This window comes from Haliotis asinina, chromosome 7 (assembly GCF_037392515.1).
Source record: "Haliotis asinina isolate JCU_RB_2024 chromosome 7, JCU_Hal_asi_v2, whole genome shotgun sequence".
Classification (NCBI taxonomy): domain Eukaryota; kingdom Metazoa; phylum Mollusca; class Gastropoda; order Lepetellida; family Haliotidae; genus Haliotis; species Haliotis asinina.
The window spans coordinates 31,364,304-31,389,330 of NC_090286.1; the positions used below are offsets into that span (position 1 = coordinate 31,364,304).

Sequence of the window (25,027 nt, forward strand, 5' to 3'; positions counted from 1 at the left end):
CGTTAAAAACCGACTCTATCAAGCTCGTCTGAAAGCAAGACGGCCTTTTAAGGGTGTCACCCTTTCAGCTCACCATAAGCACCAAAGATTGGCATGGGCTAGGCAGCATCAGGGACGGGCTATGCGCCACTGGCGTTACACCATGTTCTCTGATGAGTCAACGTTTTGCCTACGATTCACAGATGACAGAAAACGTTGTTGGCGTCGGAGCGGGGACCGATATGCCAGAGCAGCAATTCTTGACCATGATCGATATGGAGGTGGTACTGTCATGGTGTGGGGTGGGATTACACATGACAGACGATCAGATTTGGTCATCATTAACGGAACCATGACTGGTCAGCGATACGTTGACCAAATATTGCGTCCTGTTGTGGCTCCATTGGCTAGAGTTATCGGCCGCAATTTTGTATTCCAAGATGATAATGCCAGACCACATCGGGCCCGAGTTGTCTCCGCTTTTATATCCGACAAGAAGGTATCCAGACATTGGACTAACCCTCTAATTCCCCAGACCTGTCCCCAATTGAACATCTCTGGGACGTTCTTGGTCGAAGGGTGTACGCCAGGGACCCAGGACCCGCCAACCTGGCCCAGCTTGGTGCAGCTCTCCAAGAGGAATGGCGGGCAATACCACGGGCAACCATCCGGAAATTGATTAACAGCATGCCATCAAGGTGCCGTGAATGTGTTGCCCAACATGGTGGACACACCAGATATTGAACTTGACGCCTAAAATTGATTTAGTGGATATTTAAAGCAGTTTCAAATTCGCTATTATTTCATTAGTTCCCTTATTTCTTGTCGGTAGTAGATATTATACAGGCTTGCCACAATATATGAGGGTTTGAATCCGTGCTAGAGTGTTTCAGTGATGAACCCTTGAAACCTGCATTACATCGGGTGTCCCTCCCATATTAAACTGATACACTCGGGGAGGAGTTAACTTGTCTTAGCCCAACTTTTATAAACCTTATTTTTCTAGGCACAACTTTTATAAACCCAACTTTTCTTGGTCCCTCTTTGATCCAGTGCCCTGGAGATTGCGTTTGACGCAAATTGTCTTCTGTTACAGAAGTCTACTGCGGTCGCCCCAAGATCAGAGACATGGTAAACGTGATGCTCATTGGTCGGTCATATTTCTATGGTGACCATGTAATGTTCATGTGCCGGCCTGGCCTGACCCCAGCGAGGATACCACCCAGGTTGACGTGTGGAGAGACCGGTGATTGGGACGGCGAGATCGGCTGTTCAGGTAAACCTGCGGCAGGAATGATCTGGTATGACTGTCTTAATGTTTAACGAAATGCTGTTGACAATCCAGTGATCAACAGCATGAGCATCGATCTTCCTAACTGGACTACGATGACGTGTGTCCACTAAAGCAGTGAGTGTGACTTCTCGATCCCGTCAGTCGCCTCTTTCGAAAAGCATGGCGTACTGACGACCAATTCTAACCGGATCTTTACTGTTCAGAGAAGATAGATTGCATCAGGCTCTGTATCGTCGTGCCCTGTTGGTGTAGGTTCATGTCTGTGAGCAAACGGTTTGAGGAGCCCAGGCTCGAACACTTATAGGCAATTCTGATAGATGGAAGAGTTTGAAGACCACTTGCAGAGAACCCGCCTTAGAGCTAAAAGCGGGAAAAAACGAAAGACCCATTTACTCAAAGTGACTTGATTCTCTTCTTCTTTATTGTAGCTCAATGCAAGTTTGAATGTCTTAACGGCGGACGATGTGTAGGTCTGAACAAGTGCAAATGCATGTCAGGATGGGGCGGCATTCGATGTCAGAGCGGTAGGTTCACAAGCTTTCAAATATTTAGCAGTAGTTTGCTGTGATCATGTATAATCTCTTTGTGTGCATCCTCAGATGCAGACTTTCTCTGGGCAGAGTTACGTAGGTTATGTACCATGTACGTGATTGTCACCATGCCAAATTCATGTCAAAAGGTCAAGGACACTACCTTTTTGAAATGATTGTGTCCCCATTTTTCTCATTTGGTTGGACTTGGAAGATTGTAAGATCATAACGAGTTCACTAGTAGAGGTGACACAACTTTATGGATGATCCATTTCCATGATCCATTTTAACAATTCCGACGTATCGGTATAGCAACATATGTCATATTTGGGATTTCACTTTCTTAGTAAAGTACAAATTCTAGTACTCGATACGAACCATCCGGGATACGAACCCGCACCCTCAGAGTCAGGCACCTAGTCCGTTCAGCCACGGCGACTTCCACACAAAATCTCAAATATGACATATTTTGTATTTGACCACTTTCTAAATGACATGTGTGTAATCGTGTCGGTATAGGTTCTTATACCGTTTTGAAGCATATAGTTGATGATGGAGTGCACCAGTTTATATACAAGACAAGATAATGCGCTAACAATAACTAATGTGGGAAAACAAAGCATCATAGATGTTCATGGGCTACCATGACATGGTGATGAGCTTAAGATAGCAAAGGGTGGTAAGTGGGCTTACCATGACATGATGATGAGCTTAAGGTAACAGAGGGAGGTAAGTGGGCTTACCATGACATGATGATGAGCTTAAGGTAACAAAGGGAGGTAAGTGGGCTTACCATGACATGATGATGAGCTTAAGGTAACAAAGGGAGGTAAGTGGGCTTACCATGACATGATGATGAGCTTAAGGTAACAAAGGGAGGTAAGTGGGCTTACCATGACATGATGATTAGCTTAAGACAACAAAGGGAGGTAAGTGGGCTTACCATGACATGATGATGAGCTTAAAGGTCACATGCAACCAAAAAATCAAACATAATTAAAACACATTTATCACATATTCATGACATATAATATACACTGCTGCTTTTAAAAAAACAAATAAACACAATTATAAGCGTACAATCGCGATTCAAAAGTGCAATATTTTGTACTTGGGCTTACTTCCCCCGAAACGAAGCCCTCGGGAGACCGAACCCAGTCATAGCGGGTGGATATGCACTCAAGTGAAACGACGGCTTCCGATTGGCTGTTTCATTTGCTGATATGCTAGGTTTCATTGTGTGTACAGAAAGATGATCTGTGTGATGGGCATTTTAGAAGTATAGCCAGTCACCAGAAAGTAAAAGTCTTTATGGATAACAACTTCTTTTAGTGTACTTGATCCGTCGTTTCAGTATGGATTCATATACTGTTGTCAAACAAAATCATATACACTAAAAGAAGTTGTTATCCACGAAGAATGTATATAGAGATGTTGGGTTTGGAAAATACATATTCTCTGAATTTGCGCTCGATCCAATAAAAAAATCATGTCAGTAGAGATAGTAAACTACTGCGCGGCTGGAATCTGTCATTCGTCCAAGTACAAAGCAGGACTTGAAACTGACAAGAGTTTGCACCAGTTTCCGTCAGATCCAGCCATCCGAAAAAAATGGATGTAGTTTGTTTGCAACCCACAGACATAAAAACATGTCATGTGTATCACACGTGCCTAATTACATAATGTGGCGGACACGGGACTCGGGTGCAGGAGTCATAAATCAGCTTATTTTCTTTATGTCGTATAGTCTGATAGGTGTTAAGTTCAAATCGCACGTGGTCAATGATTGAAGCTGTGTATTGCATGTTGTCTTTAGCAGACAGGCAGGCAGACATACAGGTGTGAATAAACCAGACACTGAGCTTTCTCTGTGACAGAGACTGCTCACCACAATCAACATGGTTTTTTTTACGTAACGAGTAGATTATTTACTTGTTTGTGTACACAACCAAGATTAGACTACTGCTCACGACCTCAGTATGCATACTGTTTCAAGCTCCGCGAATCTATTCACTGCGCATGCGTTATGGACGCAGCGCAGCACAGCTGTTGAAACCAGTTTTCCACCCAGCGCTGGGGGGAATTTAGTGAAACGTTTGAACTCCGATTTCGCGGGCTTTTTTTTCATCGCGTTTTTTTCAACTTTATAGATTGAATTGGCATTTTTTATGATTTGTTTCGGTAATTGCATACCAAAAGGTACCAGAATCTGCAAAGTTGTGTTTTACGTTGCATGTGACCTTTAAGGTAACAAAGGGAGGTAAGCTTACCATGACAAATGGTTAATTAGGCAGAAGCCAAGGGGTTGGGGGATTAATTTGGGGGACCAGTGATGACGAATGTGAGTTAGGGAGGTTGATGAGAAGTCAGAGTGGGTAGGGTGGATAATTATTTGTGGATAATGTTGTAACCTGAGGGGATGTAATTTGGTGATGTGTTCCGAAATGGCTGGTTTGGCGTCTGCTTTGTAGATGTCTTATGTTCTTTGATGTGTATCTTGAGTGGTCTGGATGTTTCACCAATGTAGTTGCTGCCACAGTCGCAACTGATGCTGTAGGTCACACCTTTAGGCTGGTTTTATTTTGTAGTGTGTTTCCTAACGTTTGTCCTAAGGATGGTTTTGATATGCCTATGTCTATGCCACCCGTAAATGACTGATGTGATGTGAAGTTTTGCCTATGTAGGGTAGTGGGATAAGGTTACTAGTGAGCATATGTAAAAGTATGGTTATATCACCATCCGTGCCGAACACTCTTCCCTCAACACACATTTGTATATTTGTGTCTGTAGAGTTGCCTCCCTTGAATGTCATGATCTTCTGATGGTTAATCTTTGTTTTTTTCTGATTGCATACACTACGTTCCTTCACACCACAGTGAATACCACACTGTAACATACTGATCCTTGGTTGCATTAACACTGAATACCAGTCCTGGATTTCAGCTTTGCTTTAACATTAATCTGGTACTACACCGTTCGTTCATTTCCACAGCGTTTGGTTCTCGCTTGGTGAAATAACCATTGTCTGAAAACATGACGCATTAATAACTGCTTGTATTCCCAGCTATCTGCATTCTACCCTGCTTGAATGGCGGCTCCTGTGCAGCTCCCTACAGGTGTGGCTGTCCTCCAGGTTACGAGGGCACAAGATGCCAGAGAGGTAACAATCTACACTCAGATCAACCAACTGGGAAACAGAGAAAGAGCAGCTCGTAAATCGACCTAGTAATGATTTCATTTGAGATGTGGAACTGAAATGTTTCTGTATCATACACATTGATGGTTTCGTTGATGCTATGATCTGATCATATAAATATGCAAATAAGGGCAGCGAACAGAAACTGCTCTTTTGTTCCACACATCGATGCGATAAACCTATGCTGCAGATAATTATTTGAAAATGTGGATATTTAGCAGGAACTACTTTATTAAGGCTCCCCACGTCGATGCAATAAAGCAAGCCCATAAAATTAATACGCAAATGAATACATCTAACAGAACTACTTTATGGCTTCACGTATCGGTGCAATGAACTGATCCAATAAATATGCAAATGAGGACATCTTGCAAGAACTACTTTAAGATTCCACACATCGTGGACGCAATGCCTACTTCGTCACGTAACTGTTGACTATGTACACAGAATGGTCAATAGTACTGTGTGAAAATCTTAAGGCAATTTTATTCTGTATTTCTTTTGCACTGTATGAGGGGTAGCCTAGTGGTCAATGCGTTCGCTCGTCACGCCGAAGATCCGGGTTCGATTCCCCACATGGGTACAATATGTGAAGCCCATTTTCTGGTGTCCCCCGCCGTGATATTCCTAAAAGCGACATAAAACTAAACTCACTCAATCACTTTGCACTGTATAATGAAGTTTGGCGGTTCACTCAAAATTTGTATTCATACACAGTGTCTAAATGTTACATTACGCAGTAAGGATGCAACTAACTGAGATATCTTAATTACCGTGACATGTTTACATTATTTACTGAAATGTTCAGATGTTCGGATGATGTCTACTTTAATGTTACAGCGATCTGTTCCCGACCATGTCAAAACGGAGGCCGGTGTTTGTACCCAAACCGGTGCCAGTGCATCTCAGGATTTTTACCACCGTTTTGTGAGACGTAAGAGGACACTTGCTAAATTAGAGAGGAACTGTTTATAGTGATAGAAGAACTGTTGATAGTCATAGAATGGTTCCACCAATGTATTTTGTTATATTTGTACACCTCAGACATTCGAGCATCTAATACCATTAAAACTCTCCACTAGGCCGTATACGTATGACAAGAGGAATGAAATCAACTCTGCCATTCCTTGAAGGGGTGGTGTGTAGCCTAATGGTAAAAGCGTTCGCTCATCACGCTGAAGGCATTGATTTGATTCCCCACATGCGTACAATGTGTGAAGCCCATCTCAGGTGTCCCCTCCTTGATATTGCTGGATTATTGCTAATAACGGCGTAAAACTAAACTTCCCCCAGTGTTTACATTTATCTTTTTGAGGTGCTGATGAGCATGCTGTTTTTTATGGGCGTCATACGAACCTTGCTCAAGGTTACGATATTCAACGCCTCAATAAAAGTTTAATGGTAGACATTTGGAAGACATTTCAAATCACTGAGAAACATTTTGTCCGATGTTTTTCCTATTTGAAATCAATATGCTCCCAATTGTTTCAGGTGAACAATTATTGACGTGCCTTTCCACACTCGTGTGCACTGATAGACGACAATATTGTATAATAAAACATGTTTTTAGCAAAAGTTTCTCAAAGAAGTGGAAATGGTAATGTGATTCTCTTATGCAGTGTGCATTTTGCGGAATTAAGCAATGAGAACTGGTCAAAACCAAAGGTCAGCTTCGGTAACATGATCTGCTTACACATCATCAAACTCGTGATAATGATTTGACTTTTTATACGATGCATTTTGTTTCAGAAAAAGGATTGACAGGGAAAGAAAACCATAATGGACAGAGATCCAGGACATATGGAATGAGCAACGACGCACTGGACAATGGCTATCTAATCAGTCTCCAGGTCAAGTGACGATTTCACCTGGAAATACATGTACATCATTACTTTGGACAAAAAAGTCCACAAGACGTTGCTTCTTTATTGTTGTTTTTCAAAATTGCAGTCCGTACTCGTTCCATTTTATAAATATAATCAAAAGGTTTAAAGGTTTGGATGGGGACTCTTTCATGAGGCTTCCGTCACAATAATTAGCTGAAACTCGCTGAAAAATGGTTGCAAAATTCCTTTCTCTATAAACTCATCGTTTGCATATTGTTATATATCATATACTACTAAAAATTGTTAATGTCGATATTGATATGACAATGAGATATCAGCTAAAGTGTTTTGAGTAGTATATTACAAGAACAGTAAAATGTTTCAATGCAGGATGAGAAATAATGACATTAAATTAACAAACGATTTATTGTGGACAAAATGACAAAAATCAAGATTAACATAACACACACACATCTGTTATCAGCTTATATTAAGCGGTTGTAAATTAAGTGCATATAGAGACCTTTGCTTAAAATATGTCAATAGAAAAACGGACGTAGCTACCATTGCTGCTAAAATGTTGAGTAAGCCAGCAATACTTTCTAAGCAGAGCTTTGCAACCTATGAGGATTACACACAAGAAAAACTGGCTTGCTACACATCTGAAAAAAAAGTGCAATAGTCATCAAAGTATTTGCAAAAAGTACTGAAAATTCCTTTTAAATCTGATCTCCAATTGGATTCCCATCAAAATAGCTTTACTTTTAAGCCATTCATTACCTCTATCTACCTTCCTGTGTTCTGTCATCTGAAGTTATATAATTAGGTTAATAAAAACAGTAAATGACATATACTCATAAATAACCGTATTGAAAATTTGATGTTAAATTTGAGAACTTAGTCAAAGAGTGCAGTGACCTGAAGAAGCTCCCTATCATGGCCGGCCTTGTGCAAAAAGCAGACAAAACTGATCAACTCAAAGTGTTTGCAAGAGTTCTAATAAAGATTCATTTGAGGGCACTTGTTGTCAGTCTTCATATGTACTAATTCAGACGGGACTGATTTTTGTCCTCCGAAAACCTAAAGGCAGGAGGAAAAAAATCACCGAAGTAATATTCCTTCTAAATACTAAAAGCATTTTACTTTTGCCAGTTTATGAAACGTATAAGGGGCAAAAAACAATCTAAAATTAATTTCCTTGTAAGTTTAAATTTTTGGCCAATACAAACATTAGGATTGTATTTTTTGAGCGGGGAAAATTTATTTTGTCTGGCCTCAGCTTCAAAAGTTTAAATTTATATTTTTACTTCGAGGCAATGATAATGTATTTCATTAATGTGGTGTTTTACTATAGTATTTTGTGTTTCCTACACAGGTGTAGTTGATGTTTCACTAAGTAGAAACGTTATCCTTCAGGTAGTTTTAGGGAGTAAAACTAGATTGACGCAAGTATGTTTCATGCAAAAAATGTACATTCTTTTCTTCATAGGCATGTACATGTACCTTGCTTGGCAGATAATTCAAATGTACTGTATCTACATATTTTAAATAAAATCGTAAATTGCCTGTACAATTACTACATTTTTATGTCTTTTCTTCAACGTTTTCTTCTGGCACATACAGTGAGATGGTGTTTAATTACTATCCCATTTAACTTCATTGCACTTTCATAGCAATGTGTGTCTGTGGGTGGCTTTCTGTCTGTCTGTGTCTGAATGGTTGTATGTGTAATGTATAATGACCATAACATTTTCACAAACCACCAATCTTCTGATCTAAGGTTGGACACCCTGTCCACATGACCATTAGCCCCCACTAGCAAGCCCACATTGTGGGATGTCATCTTTGGGGATGACTTAACTCCATGCAACACACAGACTCAGTTCCATTTTACAGTCCTTCTCTTGTCTTTCATACAGACCCTGAAACAAATATAATCCAAATTGCCCATGCAAGTCTGTATTAGAGTTCCTTCTTAAAATGAAGACATATACGTGGCTTATTTTTATTATATTTCATGAATATAATTTAGAAATCAGTTTTTCTGCAAATTATGTTCATTTGAGAGACTGGATGTTAGTCTGGTGTTACCCCATAATGCACTGAGATTCCATTTTACAAGAAAACATAGATCCTCCTCCAGAACACATTTCATTGACAGAGGTACCATGGGTCAGTTCTTCAGCTCAGTCCCCAATGTCTGTAGGAGTGAGTGAGTGAGTGTAGTTTACGAGGCTTTGAGGAGTATTCCAGCAATATTCAGGTGAGGGACACCAGAAATGGGCTTCACAAGTTTTAGAAATAGAACTCCAGTCTATGGTGTACTGAACAAAAGCTTTAACCATTTGGCTACCCCATCATCCCTTGTCTGCAAGAAGTATTGCAACACAGAACGACAGTGTATTGATTATTGAAGTTTTATTTTATTTTATTCATTCAGGATCAGTATTCTTGACATGCTCAACCTGTTTGTTTAAGTTGCCTGTTCATGTGTGCATATGTTATTCAGTACACCAGTTATGACATGCACCACTTGCTGCTGCTAGCATAAGATTGAGTCACGGGTGGTTAAAATCTCCATGTGCTGCTGTCACTATGGGGCTGAGTCATCACTTCCTGAAGTATGTGTCCTTGTCATCTCTTGCTCTTGTTACCATGACAATGATTCATCATTTGATCATTGCTGGTAAAAATCACCACAGTCTCGTCATCAGTTGGTCAGATCACCAAATGGGCCATTCATTACTTGCTGTAGTCAATATCTGACCCAGTCATCACTTGCTCCACTGACCATGTGGCCATGCACAAGCCATCATGTGCTTTGGTGATCATAAACCATTGCAAAGTATTCCACAAGTCCCCCTGAAATACATGAAGGTGTAGGGCAAGGCTACCTGCAGCAACACCATCTGCAGCCTGGGCAGCGTGCTGGATAAGTACTGGAGTAGAACACACACAACAAGGCTCAGGAGACCTGCTCACTGAGTGGGTGAGGCTGTTGCTGTTGCTGTTGCTGCTGCTGAACCTCTCGGGCTTCCTCGACTTGGGCCCTGGTACAATAGTCCTTCAAACAGAAAAGAGTGCTAAGGTGTACCTGTAACAAGTACGTATGTTAACACGTGATAAAAGGACGTCAGCAGAAATTACACACATAAAACTTCATAGTTGTCACCGATTCTTCAATCACGTGTGTAGTACCACTATAGTATACAAACACTGATGTCTGAGCAAACTGGCAGTCCTAGGAAATGGAGTTTAATGTCACATTCAAGATAACTACACCTGTTTAACGCAGCCCTCCGCAGTATTCCAGCTATATGACAATAGTCTGTTAATAATCGAGTCTGGACCAGACAATCCAGTGACCAACAGCATGAACACTGCTCTATGAACATTGATCAGCAACCCTGACCCCCAGACCCTATCATTAGCCTCATGCAACAAGCATTGGTTACTGAAGACCAACTCGAACTCAGATCTTCACATGTCTTGGCTGCTTGTAGTAGCAGGGAGTTATGTTGTGCCACAGTTTAACATGGATATACCACTTCAGGGACAATGTACTGATCCTGAAACTGAGTAGTCCCTTTTTTATCTCTCCTAAATGGGGACTGCCAGCTAGAGTAACAAGAAGTACTATCTCACATCGTTTAGCGTGAGGCAAGCATGGTATTACATCACAAACCTTCCGATAATCTGTGAGACACTATCCAAAATCTACGTCACTAGAACTCTGTTAGTGTGTTTGGCTCTACACAGCTCTTTGCATTATTCCTGTAGTATCTCGATGGAGGAAACCAGAATGTGGGGAATTGAACCCAGGTCTTTGGCATGATGAGCGAACGCTTTACCACCTGCCTGCCCCACCCCCACATGACAATAAGGTACCAGTACCTGCAGGAAGACCTGGGCCAGATTTGACAGCCGCTTGTTGAGGGACCTGGAGAATCTCAGCATACACTCCACTACAGGCAGGGCTGTGATCTCTGGAAGTACAAAAGGGACAACAAGTCAGTTTATATGCAACATGAATCTGAAGATGTCCAAGTGTTTGAACGACCCTCTCATACAACAAAAAAATATGATGAAAATGTTTCTCAGAAATTAGCATACATCAATTAAATTATTAGCACCAATCAATCCTATTGACAATAAAAATATGTCATGCTCAGAGGTCCATAATCAAAATGAGCATCGCATATAGGATACAATGACGTGTCGACCAAGTCAGCGAGTCTGATCACCCGATCCATTAGTCACCACTTACAACAAGCATGGGTTACTGAAGATCAGTTCTAACCCGGAACGTAACAGGTCTCCCTGAGGTTAAAGCACCTTGAAAACACAGGGTTGATTCCCCACATGGTACAGTGTATGAAGCCCATTACTGGTGTCTCCACCTGTGATATTGCTGGAATATTCCTAAAAGTGATGTTAAACTTTTTATGGGGTTTCATGTGCAATATGCACAAAATCAATGAATCCCCTCCAGAATGTGTACACAAATTTGATGACACAACACCCCACCCCACCCCACCCCACCCCACCCCACCCTTGCCAGAACAAAATGGGTGACGTTCCCTTTAAAATCATCCCCAGCACCCTCGCCATAAATTATGAACAATTCCGAAGAAGATGATAGCAATGTAGGTGTCAGTCTATATCACAATGCAGGGAAGCCAATCTTTACAATGCTGACAAACCTGGAAACACAACTGGGGCAAACAGGAATTCGAACAAATTATGTACTATTCTCTAACCCCTGGTTGCAACCCTGCCACCTTAGACAACATGTCCTCTTGCCCCCATTTCTCCTTGGAGAAAGTTTCCACATTTCTCAGTAATCAGAAGAAGATGAACCTGACTGCACCTTGCTTTGAATCATTTGTGACGAGATACATCAGTGTTGTGATGGCCGACAGCACGGTTTCCTCTACTGGGCTGCAGAAAGACAAACATAGATGAACTGACTCATCATCCCTTACAAGTTACAAAACATAACAAAACATAGAAAACAGGATAGCATTCGCTTGTCACACCTAAGACCTGGGTAGAAACAGGTACAATATGTGAATCTCATTTCCAGTGTCCCTTGCTGTCACATTGCTAAGAATGACATAAACTGGACCCATTCACTAACATACAAAACTAATGCAAACAATGCATTTTAACACCAAATCATGTTTAGACATGAAATATTCAAAATAGTCTTGATTTACAAAACATCTATGCAAATGATGTTTCTTCTTTAAACACAGGTAGAACTACATTTAATAATGTACTAGATTAATGAACCTGACCATGTTATCTTTGTTGCAACTCACCTAGACAAACAATTGATGACAAGTGCCACCCCACCATTTTGGAGAATATGTTCCTTGTTTTGCTTGTCTAGGAGGAATGAAAACATTTTTACATTAGAGGGTAGTGGGGATTCTGTTTTGTTTGAAAAACTGTACTTAATTTTCATCATAATTTTATCTATGTCATGTAACAAACTGAACAAACCATATTGCAGATAATCAGAGATATTGTATGTCATACAGTATCATCCATGCCAAAGTGTGTCATACCAAAGGACATTAAAAGTTGGTGCTAATCGTTGTTACTCTGCCTGACAATTAGTACTAAGGATGTAAGAGGCATGCCTGTGCTGGTCATTCAACTGCAGTATGTTGTTTCAGAGAGCTAGGAATATAACACTGATAGTAGTCCAGACAAAGACACACATAAAAACCAGACAATGGTTGTATAAATTCAATAGTCTTGAAAGTGCCATGGTAGCCAAGTGCTTAAAGCATTTGCTTGCCACACTCAAGACCCGAGTTGGATTCCTCAGAGTGTGTAAAGCCAATTTCTTGTTTCCCCTGTCATAATAGAAGGAACGCAACATAAATCAAAACTCATACTCTCACTGAAAGTGGTGTTAATTGCTCCTAACATACAACTAGTGTGTAGACTAGTACTTACCCAACATGCAGTTACACAGACCACCAATACCAAACTCTACCAGCTTCTCATCAGACTCATCCAGTGCATCTGGCAAAGAAGAAAAAGCTGAGTGTAAACATGGTAAAGGACACTTAACATCATCAGGAGCATGAACCTCTGTTTGCTGTCTCAATCCATCTTTTTGATGAGCTAAAATGCAATGTCCAAAAACCCTCTGGTATTGACAGAAACGAGAATTAATTACATGATTGTGGCTCATGAAATGTGTGGTATGATTCGTAATGGAGAAATATAAAAAATACATTGAGTGCTATGTGTCCAATGATCCCTTTCATGGGAGCTTATCATCAGTCATAGAGTCTCACCTAGAAACAGGTCCAGTACATTCAGCTTCCTGAAGTAGTCATAATTTATCGGGTCATACGCAAAGTTAGCCAGATTGGCCAGTACTTGCTGTTTTGCTTCTGAAAAGAGAGAGAATTCTGTCATAGGTTTATTTGTACCTACTTTCTTGAGTAGAGGTGTAACGATACAAATGCCTCACTATATATGTATCTCAATACTGAGGTCAAGATACGATATGTATCGGGACATGGTATTTTCGACATTTTGTGCATAACAGGCAGCCATTACCATGATGGTAAGTTGTCTGATGTTGAAGCAATAGTTCACTGAAAACCTGTAGACAACTAATCCACATCATTTCTGTTACAAATACATGTAGATGTTATTAGAGAAAGAACAACTACCCATCAGCCAAGGACCCATCACTCACTCTCAACAAGTCACATTTGCTGTTTTGGGTAAAAAATGAAAGAGACAAATGTGTCAAGACTCAAACAGTAATTGATATATGTAAATAAAAACAAATCAATATAAAATTAAAGGTCACATGCAACCAAAAAATCAAACATAATTAAAACACATTTATCACTTATTCATGACATATAATATACATTGCTGCTTTTAAAAAAACAAATAAACACAAATATAAGCGTACTTGGGCTTCCTTCCCCCAAAACGAAGCCCTCGGGAGACCGAACCCAGTCATAGCGGGTGGATCTGCACTCAAGTGTAACGACGGCTTCCGATTGGCTGTTTCATTTGCTGATATGCTGAGGGTTCTTTGTGTGTACAGAAAGATGATCTGTATGATGGGCATTTTAGAAGTATAGCCAGTCACAAGAAAGTAAGATTCTTTATGAATAACAACTTCTTTTTGTGTACTTGATGCGTCGTTTCAGTATGGATTCATATACTGTTGTCAAACAAAATCATATACACGAAAAGAAGTCGTTATCCATGAAGAATGTATGTAGAGATGCTGGGTTTGGAAAATACATGTTCTCTGAATTTGCGCTCGATCCAATAAAAAATCAAGTCAGTAGAGATGGTAAACTACTGCGTGGCTATAATCTGTCATTCGTCTAAGTACAAAGCAGGACTTGAAACTGACAAGAGTTTGCATCAGTTTCCGTCAGATCCAGTCATCCGGAAAAAAATGAATGCAGTTTGTTTGCAACCCACAGACATAAAAACATGTCATGTGTATCACACGTGCCTAATTACATAATGTGGCAGACACGGGACTCGGGTGCAGGAGTCATAAATCAACCTATTTTCTTTATGTCGTATGGTCTGATAGGTGTTAAGTTCAAATTGCACGTGGTCAATGATTGAAGCTGTGTATTGCATGTTGTCTTTAGCAGATAGGAAGACAGACATATAGGTGTGAATAAACCAGACACTGAGCTTTCTCTGTGACAGAGACTGCTTACTCCAATCAACACCTTGTTTTACGTAACGAGTAGATTATTTACTTGTTTGTGTACACAACCAAGATTAGACTACTGCTCACGACTTCAGATGCTGGGCATGCATACTGTTTCATGCGTTATGGATGCACCGCAGCACAGCTGTTGAAACCAGTTTTTCCTCCAGCGCTGGGGGGAATTTAGTGAAATGCTTGAACTTCTTTTTTTCATCGCGTTTTTTTCAACTTTATAGGTTTATGATTTGTTTCGGTAAGTGCATACCGAAAGGTACCAGAATCTGCAAAGTTGTGTTTTACGTTGCATGTGACCTTTAAACAATTACATGAATCATAACGTGCAAAGCTTGCAGATGATGCACTGATGAATCATGACATCCCTATTCTTGAGCACTGTGATACTGAGCATGAGTACTGGGCTGTATATTTTTCAACAAAACCTTGAAACTTGAGGTGAGCACTGAGCATACTGAGTGAACTGACGGTCTGCATCAAAGCATGTGTCTATCCAGAGACCATATAATAGTCTATGTATATGGTCTCTGGTCTATCTGGCTTATGCTTTACTATAGTATACGCGGTAAATAATACTATAGTTCAGTGGATCTTTTACACATCAGTTGTTATTTCGAGGGATGTCCCTATCTTATACTGGATAAGGTGTAAATATGCATTTTCCTGTTCTCTTTTCTAGCGAGATCCCCAGATGGTTTAGTGCGCGAAAAACGAGGACCTCATGATCGCCGTTAACCGCTTGTGATCTTTTCACTGCATCGTCTAACCTTGATCATCGATGTCCTGGTATTCGGTCACCAGCGACTGCAAGTAGCTGAACCTGCCGATGCCATACGGGCCGGTCTTTCTGTCAAGATATTCTTGAGAACTGAACATTGTATACACTTTGTATCTGGGGACTAGAGTCGTCTTCCTCCGCGGATCCGTTAAATCCATATAGTATAGACAGGAACCAGTCAAGTCCTACGAAACGGTTTCATTGCCCAGCTCCGCATCGTTTAACAACTTCCGACTTGTAACCCACGTGTAGAAGTTCGGCTCGAACGGCAACTCGTATGTACATAATATAATATAACATCAAGTCATAAAAAACATGTCTGCCTTGTTTAAATTATAGAGTGTTTTTTTATGTTGGGCGCGTATTTAGTAAAACTTCCCTCCATAACCACCTTTGCATCGCTATTTACATTTCATCTATTTTCTAGCATCTTTAACCCGTGTGGACACTTAGTAGAGTGTAGAGTTAAAAATATTAGGGTTAGAAAATATTTATAACAGGGTTTACTTACCGAAATATGTCCAGAATTGTGAGGCATTCAAAACACGATCAAACTGTAAACAGCAAAAGCACTTGTGTTAAACTATCAACTTCATCTTCTTATTTAAGCATCTAATGTCACACAGTCACATCCCTTTGAAAAATGATTTCTGCATGCCGTGACGTGACTGTGTGTCCTTGGTGTCATAATACCATGGCATCCATATATATCACTGCTCATGCTATTAACCATTTGTTCACACTGCTTATACATGCACTGGCTGCCTTGATAAGTCTGGAATACTGCTAGCAGCCTAGTACATCCCACAGCAACAGTGACTCAAGCCCAGGTGTTTATTGATTGTTGATTTATTGTTTGTATTTAACAGATATCAGTTTATACATAACTGAAGATGACGACGTCACTAGCCCGCCAACTTCAGCAGCTGGCTGTCCCTCACACACAGGCTATACTTGGTGAAGACAAGCGGAAAGTATCTCTTCTATTTGATCCCAAAGATGCAGCCACATTTGATAAGGAGACCTTCTATGCACTTGGTATGTAGGAGTGTCAGTCTAAGTAAACTTATCCTCAATACTTTTCGTTACACTCCACCACTGAGTCTAACAAAACCTTATGGGAGGTCGTGTCAGGTAACTTTTGAGACTGACCAATCAGAACACACCTTACCAAATCGCGAAAGACGACATTCGCACTTACCTTTCGAACTTTTTATCTCGAAAAGGTTTGTACCGAAACGATTCCGAATGCTATTTAGCGTACGCTCGCTTCCGGGTGATGCACACGGCTTACGTTCAACCATGACAACGGTGAGTAAACAGTCGCTGAAAATGGTGTTTTTGGCAATTTCCAAGGATGTCATCTTGCGGAAATATTAGCTAATGGTAACCACGTCAACAGAAACCCCAAAGCAAATATGCTGCAGGTCAAATAATTGTGTTATATGCTGAGTTTTGTTTGTGGAGAGATCTGTGTCAGTGGCCTGAATATTTTGAAAGTTCCTCCGATCCCTAAATAGTAGCCGTTGTCTGATTGGTTAAATCTATTTAACCGTCTCGCATTTGGTTGGACGGTCATTGGTCGCTCAAAGGTTACCTGACGCGACCTTCTACTAGATTTTGTTAGACTCAGTAGTGGAGTGTCATGAAATACACTGAGACTAAGTTTACTTAGAGTGGAAGGAGTGTTGTATTACTGCTCTGAACACCCAGGATGTAATGTTAGGCTTAGCTGTTGAATTCGATCAGAGAGATCAATAATCGTTAACTGAATTAGTAAATATCTGCTAAATATGATGCTTCTAAGTTATGTTCAGGATACCGTTTTCATAATATTAATGAATATCAAAACATGTCACCACTTACCATTGATGTGAAGTATATTCATTCCTTTCTGAGATTTAAATTTAAGGCGTTTTTCACAAAGTTACATATGTGATATTTACTTTTACTGATGAGTATTTCATCAATGATTATTGATGTGTGTCATCCCTATTGATAGTCAGCACTTATCTATTTATTAATTGATGTACATGCTGTTAGCAAAGTTGTTGTGGAGCAGCGTTATTGTCTGTGTAGATGTCCAAGTGGATTCTCTACAAAGGCAGTTTTAGAGACTGTGGTGGTAAAATAGATGGAACCTGGATATGATTTTCATACTTTTGTTTGTTGCAGGTGTCAATGGCATCGAGGAACTGGAGGGTATTGACCCTTCCTTTCAGGACTTCCACGAGAGTCTGTTTAGTGAGGGTTCTCTTACATTTGAGAGGAGCGTTCAATCCAAGGAAGTCAACAAGAAAATCAACACCATCATCTCCAAATTTCTGCTGAAAGTCTCTCCATATTTCTTACTCAAGGCAGCCCAAAAGTCTGTGGAATGGTTAATTCAAAGGTAAGTCTGGAGCATACCACTGTATACTTGTATTTAGTGCTATAACAATATGGCAATACAGTGGAAACTCTCAAAACCAACAGCCCTTCAATCCAGCATGGTCTCAATATCGTCACAAGAATTTGGTCCCGACACAAGCTAATTAATTTATGATCATGTACACACCCTCTAATCTATTGTCAGTCTATTCCATATTTTAGCACAACAAAACTGCCCATTTGACAGTTGGTACAGTAAATAATGCTCTCTAACACTCCAGTATCTCAACTCTAATGTTGATTAGCGGAACATGTAATAACAACACAGTGGATTACCATCAGGATTAAGCTCATTGATGTTGTCTGATGAAAGGACTATTGATAAAGATTAGGCCTAAGTAGGTGAGGTAAATTACTGAGCGACACGTCACTTGTCTCAAAACCGCTACGCCCTCTATACCAGCGTTATTCGCTGGACCCAACAGAGGGCTTCCACTGTACATCAATTTACAACTACTGTATTATTGATGCACAAAACAAGAGATTCATTCTTTTGCAGGTTATGATACTGATGTGACCCATGAATATTGATACTAGAAATGGGGCATGGGATAACATAGTGATTGAAGCATTTGCTCTTCATTCCAAAGGCCCGCGTTAAATTCCCCACACAAGTACAGTGTTAACCCTGCCAAGATACTGCTGGAATATTGCTAAAAGTTGTGATATTTTGATATTTTATACTTATCCTGACTCATGACAAGAAGAGTTCCTTACCACCCCACTCAGACGCTTTTTTTTTTTTCCTTACCACCCCACTCAGAATTCTCTGCAATTCTCATGTCAGGCTTATGGAATTACAGAGAGAGTGACAAACAGGGCTGCTCATGTGACTGATGCGGCGGGAAACAGGGAGGCTTCCTGTGGGTGAATGTGATTGTACGCCCACCTCAAAAGAAGGGAACTTCAAGGGATTTCAACTGTTCCACTATCTTCACATAGAGGGGGAGATAAACAAATGAGCATGAGTCTGGATAAGTATAAAATATCAGTTTTATTCAGAAACTTACAGTTTTATGATTTTCCTCATTTTAGTCTCTGGTCTGAAGCAGTGTCTATAAACCATTTACCTTGAATACATAGGCTCAATCTGAGTTGATCTTGGTGTTGAATCTGTTGTTGATCTGTCTCCTTGGTCCCAGGTATCACATCCACTTTTACAATGTTGACGACCTGATGATGTGTATCCTGCCGTACCATGACACCAAGATCTTCGTCCGAGCCGTCCAGCTGCTGGATCTCAATAACAAAGATGTACGCCACTGGAGCTGGCTACAGCCCATACAGGTAACCCATTCCTTCGCTTTATTTCCTGGGACATTGGGTAACTTAGTGGTAAAGCATTCTCTTGTCATGCTGAAGGCTGGGGTTCTATTTCCCAGATGGGTACAATGTGTGGAGACAATTTCTGGTATCCCCATGCGATATTGGTGGAATATTTCTAAAAATGGCGTGAAAATCAACTCACTTCCTCCCAAATCCAGAAATGTAGGGAATGTATGGATAGATTGCTACCACCCATGGAAGAGCCAGCTATTGTCAGGATTCCTCATTGTGTGTCGATGGGCCCTGATAACATGTTGTTGCTCATGCTTTTGACCATTGGTTTGCCACAATTACTCGAAAAGGTGTAGTATAACTCTTTCATTTAACACTATGTATTTGTTATCATAGTTGAAGCATTGTTTGACAACAGGTTCCCCTGCTCTTCAGATAAATGTGATGATTGGCGGATCAATTTTGTTGTTGTGAAAACTGAATTTGTTGGGAACTCCTGCAAATGGAAGAAACTTACAAGGGAACATTGTTTCCGTTCTTATTTTGGGAACTACATCATTATGTACATACTGTATGTTTAACTGTATTGTTACCATATATCAGAAACCAGGAGTGCACCTAGCCAGATCCACTTTAATCAGCCATTGTGGGAAGAACACTGCCTTCCTCTCATTTCTCTGTGATATGGTGCCGAAGTTTGTGAAGGTAAGTTTGGGGCAGAAGTCATCTGAAAAGATATAGCATCTTTGATTTGAAAGGACTTCTAATTTCTGAATGTTTGTAAACATTTTAGTTTCTCTTCAAAGAACACAGCTGTCATTTCTCTGCTATGTATGATGTTCGTAAGTTTTCTGTTTTAGCAGAAACTTTTAAGAGATTAGTGTTCTTTTCTAGTACCTTGTTCATGGACTCTCGATTTTGTTAACAGATTGGACTATTGTCTATTATGGCCAACATTTCAGAGACATTAGTTGCTTCGCTTGTATATAACATGTTCTGATGTTCGTACATTTGAATCACAGAGTTACTTAATCTTAGCTGACAATGGATATTCTTTGGCTTAGGTGTAGTGGTATAGTACTGAATGCTTTGAACTTTTGACTTTCCTTCACAGTGGTGTTAGAACATGCTCATCCAAAAGATCTTTTCTCACCAGGCAAATGAAGATGCTGAAGACACCAACAGCCCCCAGTTTCTAAAGACGGTCTTCTCGTTCTATGCAATGACTGTGATATCTGTGCTTGACATGTACAATGTCAACGAACGTCTGGTGTCTGCCCTCATTGAGCCCATAGCGCGAGGTGTACAGTCTCGAATACGAGCCTATCAGGCAGCTTCTTACATGATCATGGCAGAGTTGTTTCACAAGGCAAAGGTCAAGAAGGACCTATCAGAGACCTTCATACATCTTGTCTGCAAGGTAACTCATGTTATCTAATCCATGAAGGTCCAGCTTCATGATCTTCAGTAACCCATGCTTCTAACGGGCGACTAACGAGATTGTTAGTTCAGACTTACTGGCACATGTCATTGGTCCCCAGTTGCTCACATCAATGCTCATGCTATCGACCACTGGACTGTCTGGTCCAGACTCATACTTACAGACCACCACCATTTAGCTTGAATATTTCTGAGTGTGGTGTAAAACTCAACTCAATCATGTTATCTTGAAGCACAATGGCCAATCGCTGTTTATATTTTATAATATATGTGATTTTTTTATAAGTCCATTTTGAAAGAATTGCATGATTTTTATCACTTGTTTTTCAAACATCTCTTCACATCATTTCATTGCCCTTGAGATCCTACAGATGAAGGAAATTGTTGGTATGTGTAATAAAGGGCGTGATGTTATGGAGCCTGTTGCCTTCCGTCCTCTTTGACCCAAGAAGATGTAGGTTGGAGTAGGTCTTCAGAAACCCATGCTTGTCATAAGAGGCAACTAACAGCATCGTATGGTCAGACTCACTTACATGGTTGACGCATGTCATTCTATCCCAGTTACCAAGATCACTGCTCATGCTATTGATCACTGGTTTGTCTGGCCATAGACTTCATTATTTACAGACCAACGCCATGTAACTTTAATATTGCTGTGAGCAAAGTTAACAAACAAACAAAGGTGTTACATGTTCCAGTATTTCTCATACATTTCAATTTCATCCACACTGTTTCAGTTCATGAACCCCCAGATGGCTACAGAGGCGGTCACCTGCATCCTCATTATCTTCCAGACTCAAGACGTCACCAAACTGCATAAGAAGTAAGAGCTGTTTCCCAGTACTGTCATACAAGTAGTTAAGTGTGGTAGCCTAGTCATTGCGGCACAGCTCTTTATGGAAAAGACCCGGATTTGATTCCCCATATGTATAATATGTGGAGTCCATTTCTGGTGTCCCTAGCTGTGATATTGCTGGAAAATTGCTGAAAGCAGGTGTACAACTAAACTCAACAAATAGGTAATAAATTCTTGTTATAGACTCCTTATCACCTCACTGCTGTTCTCTGCTTCAGGAATTTCAAATACCTCTCTCGCCATCCAACCCTAGCATCTATCATCAAGAAGCTGTCTGAGAAGTACAATGTCCAGCCCCTGCTTCAGCCTCTTCTGGGGAATTTGGTGCCAGCAGCATTCAAAGAATCTGCCCTCAACATCATCAGCAGTGACAGCAGTGAAGACGAGGGTGGACCACAGCCGCAGCTCATGTCACTGTTGCAGGATCTGCTGACAAACGTGGCACTGCAGGAGATGACTGCCATCGGAGTGGCAAAGTAAGGATGGGGAGATGAGGGCTGAGAGTGTGACACATTGATGTGACACCTGTCATGATTTTATAAAATACTGCCTCAAGACAGCAGCTGTTATCGTGGGAAAATGTAGTTGAGAAAACTGCCATCAGTGTAAAGAAAAGGTTGGACAAACATTGTAGAAAAATAAACCAGAGCAGATAACTGCTATCAGTGTGGTAAAGTAACTGTTCTCAAAGTATTGTGGAATCTGTCTATTACAGACTGTTCACTGGTTGACTCATTTGCTCAGGTCATACAGCAGTCTGGATCTGTCATCATTTTGTCTGTTGCCTTTTCATCATCATTTCTTTTCACCCTTTGCAGCTTGGTCTGTCGGACAGTGTCCTGTCGAGTAAGGCACAAAAAAGTCCAGTTTCATCACAGTAAAACACATTCTCCAACTCATAATCAACAGTCAACTTAATAGGCTTGTGTTTATATAGTTAATTACCTCTTGAAAACAGTGTTTGCAAAGTTAATTATTTTTAACTTACCTTACCATAGGTCTTATGCATATTACCTCTAGCTTCGCTAAACGAGATCAGACAGTCGTTGATTCGCCATCCCCTCGATGGCTACCTCATGTAATCTACGAATGTAGTCACGGAAGTGACGTGATCTCTCCACTCGCGCGAGAGCGCAGAATCCAAAATTCACTTTTACCTTTAGCGTTCGTGCGAACGGACGTGTTGGTTTGCAGTTTTTTTCCTACTGTGTGTAGTTTCAATAAAGTTGCTACTCCTTGGTAGGTATGGTTTGTATCCCCTCATTATGTATCAAAGTCAAGTCATACAAGCATTTAATGTGCTTACCTTGCTACCTCGTGTTGTTCTTTTCTCACTCAGGCTTGGCTTGGCCATGTCGGAGGTGAGAACGACATGGCGTCCATGAGGGTAGTTCATCTTGTTGGTGGTTTGCCCGTCATGTTTCTGCCCATGCTTGGTCATTTTCACTTGTGTTTTCGGTATTTAGCATACTTTTTTCTGCCATGAATTTCAGCGTAGCGAAGGCAGCCATTGTGGTTGTTATTTTTCGCTGCCCCGCACTTACGGGTGTGCCTATTTTTTACGTAGGGGTGCAACTACTTTCTACATTTTTATGTAGGGGGTTTTCCTCCTAGTATTGTATTAACATGTCGTCAAGTCGTGGTTTCTTGTCTGTTACAGTTCTGTGTATGACTCGACACTATTGTACTGTCTGCAAGGGGCAGAAATCAGCCAAGGACCCACATCCCTGGTGTCCGGATTGTGCGTCCGCTGTTTGTTCCATCGATAGTCGGTGCCTACACTGTCAAGCGTTATCTCTCACCGATTTCAAGACCTTTTTGGCGGTTCGGAGGAAACGTTTTACGCAACGTAAGAGAAGAATGTCGTCGCCAGCGTCTTCCTTGGGATCCTTACCTGACGACCAAGATCTACCACCGCCTTCAATACCACTATCAACGCCGAGTGTGGAGCGCTCATCTATTACGCCGGCGCGCTCCTCTCCAGAGCCTACGCGTTCGGACGCCTTTGTAGATTTATCTCACCCGGATGCCTTATCCCATCCTGAAGTTCAGAGGCTTCTGCGATCTCTCTTGACGCCGGGCGCTGCTGTACTCCCTACCTCGGTATCTACACCTTTACCAACGACAGCGCCTAGACTTACGCCAGCGCCGTTGCCTGTACCAGCGCCTCTGCCTGTCCCGGCGCCACTGCCTGTCCCGGCGCCTTTGTTTACATCAGCACCGGTGTTTTCGTCAGCGCTTATCCCGACGCCAGCGCCTATTCCGACGCCAGCGCCTGTACCAACGTCAGCGCCAATATTGTTGCCGGACCCTGCTCCTATAACTACGTCTTATCGGATCCCCAGAGTGTCTCATACGCTGACTAAAGAAGAAATGTTACAGCGCCAGCTGGATGAAGATCGCGCTCGTCGTTTAGAGGCTGAGCGCTCCCGGCGCAGATCTCGTTCTAGGTCCCCGAAGGGTCGGCGCTCTCGTTCTCCACACCGTAGCAGGCGCCGGCGCTCCCGGTCGGTTTCCCGCTCTCCAAGGCGCTCCTTAGAGGAAGACTCACGTACCAGAAGTAGACGTAGAGTGCGATCTCGGTCAAGATCACCACGACGTCTCTCTAGATCCCAGCGTTCGCGATCGCCGGAACCACTGCGGACTTCCGGCAAAGAATTTAACACTAAGAACTCTGCTTCCAACTCGAGTCAGCGACGAGAATCAACCTCTATTTCCTGGGAGGAACACGAGGAACAGTTCTTTTGCCCAGACTATGAGGAGGAACCTGGCAATGTTGGTGATAGTGATGGCACCTATCTTCCCTTAACTGCTGTCTTTGAGTGGATTGCCGACAGATTACCGGACTGTCCTTCCCCTTCTTCGGATTCAAACAACCCGGCGTCGATTCACTTGACTCCTGAATTACTTATTCCACCACACCCTATGGTGGCGGATGCGATTACTTTGTTAGACTCGAACTTTGCGAAGTTATCCTTAAATCCGACCATCAAAGCGTCGAAGTCTAAGAAATCAGATTATAAAGTGCACAGTCTGGATTTTGCCGACAACGGGGCGGCGCTAGACGATTCAATTAAGAGGTTGTCAAGTTCAACTCCGTCATCTTACAGAGTTCAGGATTCAAAGTTAGCAGCTGTTGATACTGAACTGAAACGTATGCTTAAACCTATCTCGGCGCTTGCGTCAGCCACCTCCGCTGCAGCCTTGGATTTGTCAGAGGATAATGCCTCGAGGGTGGATCATTTAACTACCATTTTTGCTTGGCAAGGCAGAGTACTCCATGACCTACTTGGACACTTACATGCGGCGCTAGCCATGACTACTACTATGCGCCGATCTGGATTTTTAGATGCTTGTTCTTGGCAAGAGGAATTTAAACGTCAACTTCTTCGTGCACCATTTACGTCTAAGTTCCTCTTTGATGAAAAGATACCGTCGGTGTATAAACAACATGCCGAACTTACTAACACGGAAGTGGCGCTGTCAACTTTCGAGGCCTTGGGCTCTGCATTTCGTGGCCGAGCCAGGGGTAATGCCAAGAAAAGATATGTACCCAGGAGAGAGTCGATCCGTTCCTCGTTTGGGAGGGGACGAGGTCGTACCAAAGACTCAGATGTCCAGCGCAAGCCTCAAGAACGTGGCAGGGATGCCCCAGCTACGTCCGGTCGAGGTAGGGGCAAGC

General features: G+C 41.6%; 3 protein-coding genes across 3 annotated transcripts in view; 2 read left to right on the forward strand and 1 right to left on the reverse strand.

Moving 5' to 3' along the window:
* Positions 1 to 8,401, forward strand: part of LOC137291041 (sushi, von Willebrand factor type A, EGF and pentraxin domain-containing protein 1-like) — a 54,898-nt gene extending 46,497 nt beyond the window's left edge. Inside the window, exons 32-36 of the mRNA XM_067822300.1 lie at positions 1,076 to 1,255; positions 1,702 to 1,797; positions 4,868 to 4,963; positions 5,840 to 5,933; positions 6,749 to 8,401. Of these exons, the coding sequence (XP_067678401.1) occupies positions 1,076 to 1,255; positions 1,702 to 1,797; positions 4,868 to 4,963; positions 5,840 to 5,933; positions 6,749 to 6,779 (497 nt within the window). The 3' untranslated portion in view covers positions 6,780 to 8,401. The remainder of the gene's footprint in view (positions 1 to 1,075; positions 1,256 to 1,701; positions 1,798 to 4,867; positions 4,964 to 5,839; positions 5,934 to 6,748) is intronic.
* An 825-nt stretch (positions 8,402 to 9,226) lies between these two features.
* Positions 9,227 to 15,469, reverse strand: LOC137291046 (armadillo repeat-containing protein 7-like). Its single transcript, XM_067822319.1, has 7 exons — positions 15,331 to 15,469; positions 13,143 to 13,241; positions 12,796 to 12,864; positions 12,150 to 12,216; positions 11,696 to 11,766; positions 10,720 to 10,811; positions 9,227 to 9,889 (listed from the first exon to the last, which is right to left on the reverse strand). The coding sequence occupies exons 1-7, from the start codon at positions 15,437 to 15,439 to the stop codon at positions 9,791 to 9,793; spliced, it is 606 nt and encodes a 201-aa protein (XP_067678420.1). The 5' UTR covers positions 15,440 to 15,469; the 3' UTR covers positions 9,227 to 9,790.
* Positions 15,470 to 15,504: 35 nt separating this feature from the next.
* LOC137291042 (HEAT repeat-containing protein 1-like) overlaps positions 15,505 to 25,027 on the forward strand; it is a 53,471-nt gene continuing 43,948 nt past the window's right edge. The window contains exons 1-8 of the mRNA XM_067822301.1: positions 15,505 to 15,616; positions 16,211 to 16,379; positions 17,517 to 17,733; positions 18,914 to 19,058; positions 19,653 to 19,754; positions 20,206 to 20,469; positions 21,227 to 21,312; positions 21,564 to 21,821. Of these exons, the coding sequence (XP_067678402.1) occupies positions 16,235 to 16,379; positions 17,517 to 17,733; positions 18,914 to 19,058; positions 19,653 to 19,754; positions 20,206 to 20,469; positions 21,227 to 21,312; positions 21,564 to 21,821 (1,217 nt within the window). The 5' untranslated portion in view covers positions 15,505 to 15,616; positions 16,211 to 16,234. The remainder of the gene's footprint in view (positions 15,617 to 16,210; positions 16,380 to 17,516; positions 17,734 to 18,913; positions 19,059 to 19,652; positions 19,755 to 20,205; positions 20,470 to 21,226; positions 21,313 to 21,563; positions 21,822 to 25,027) is intronic.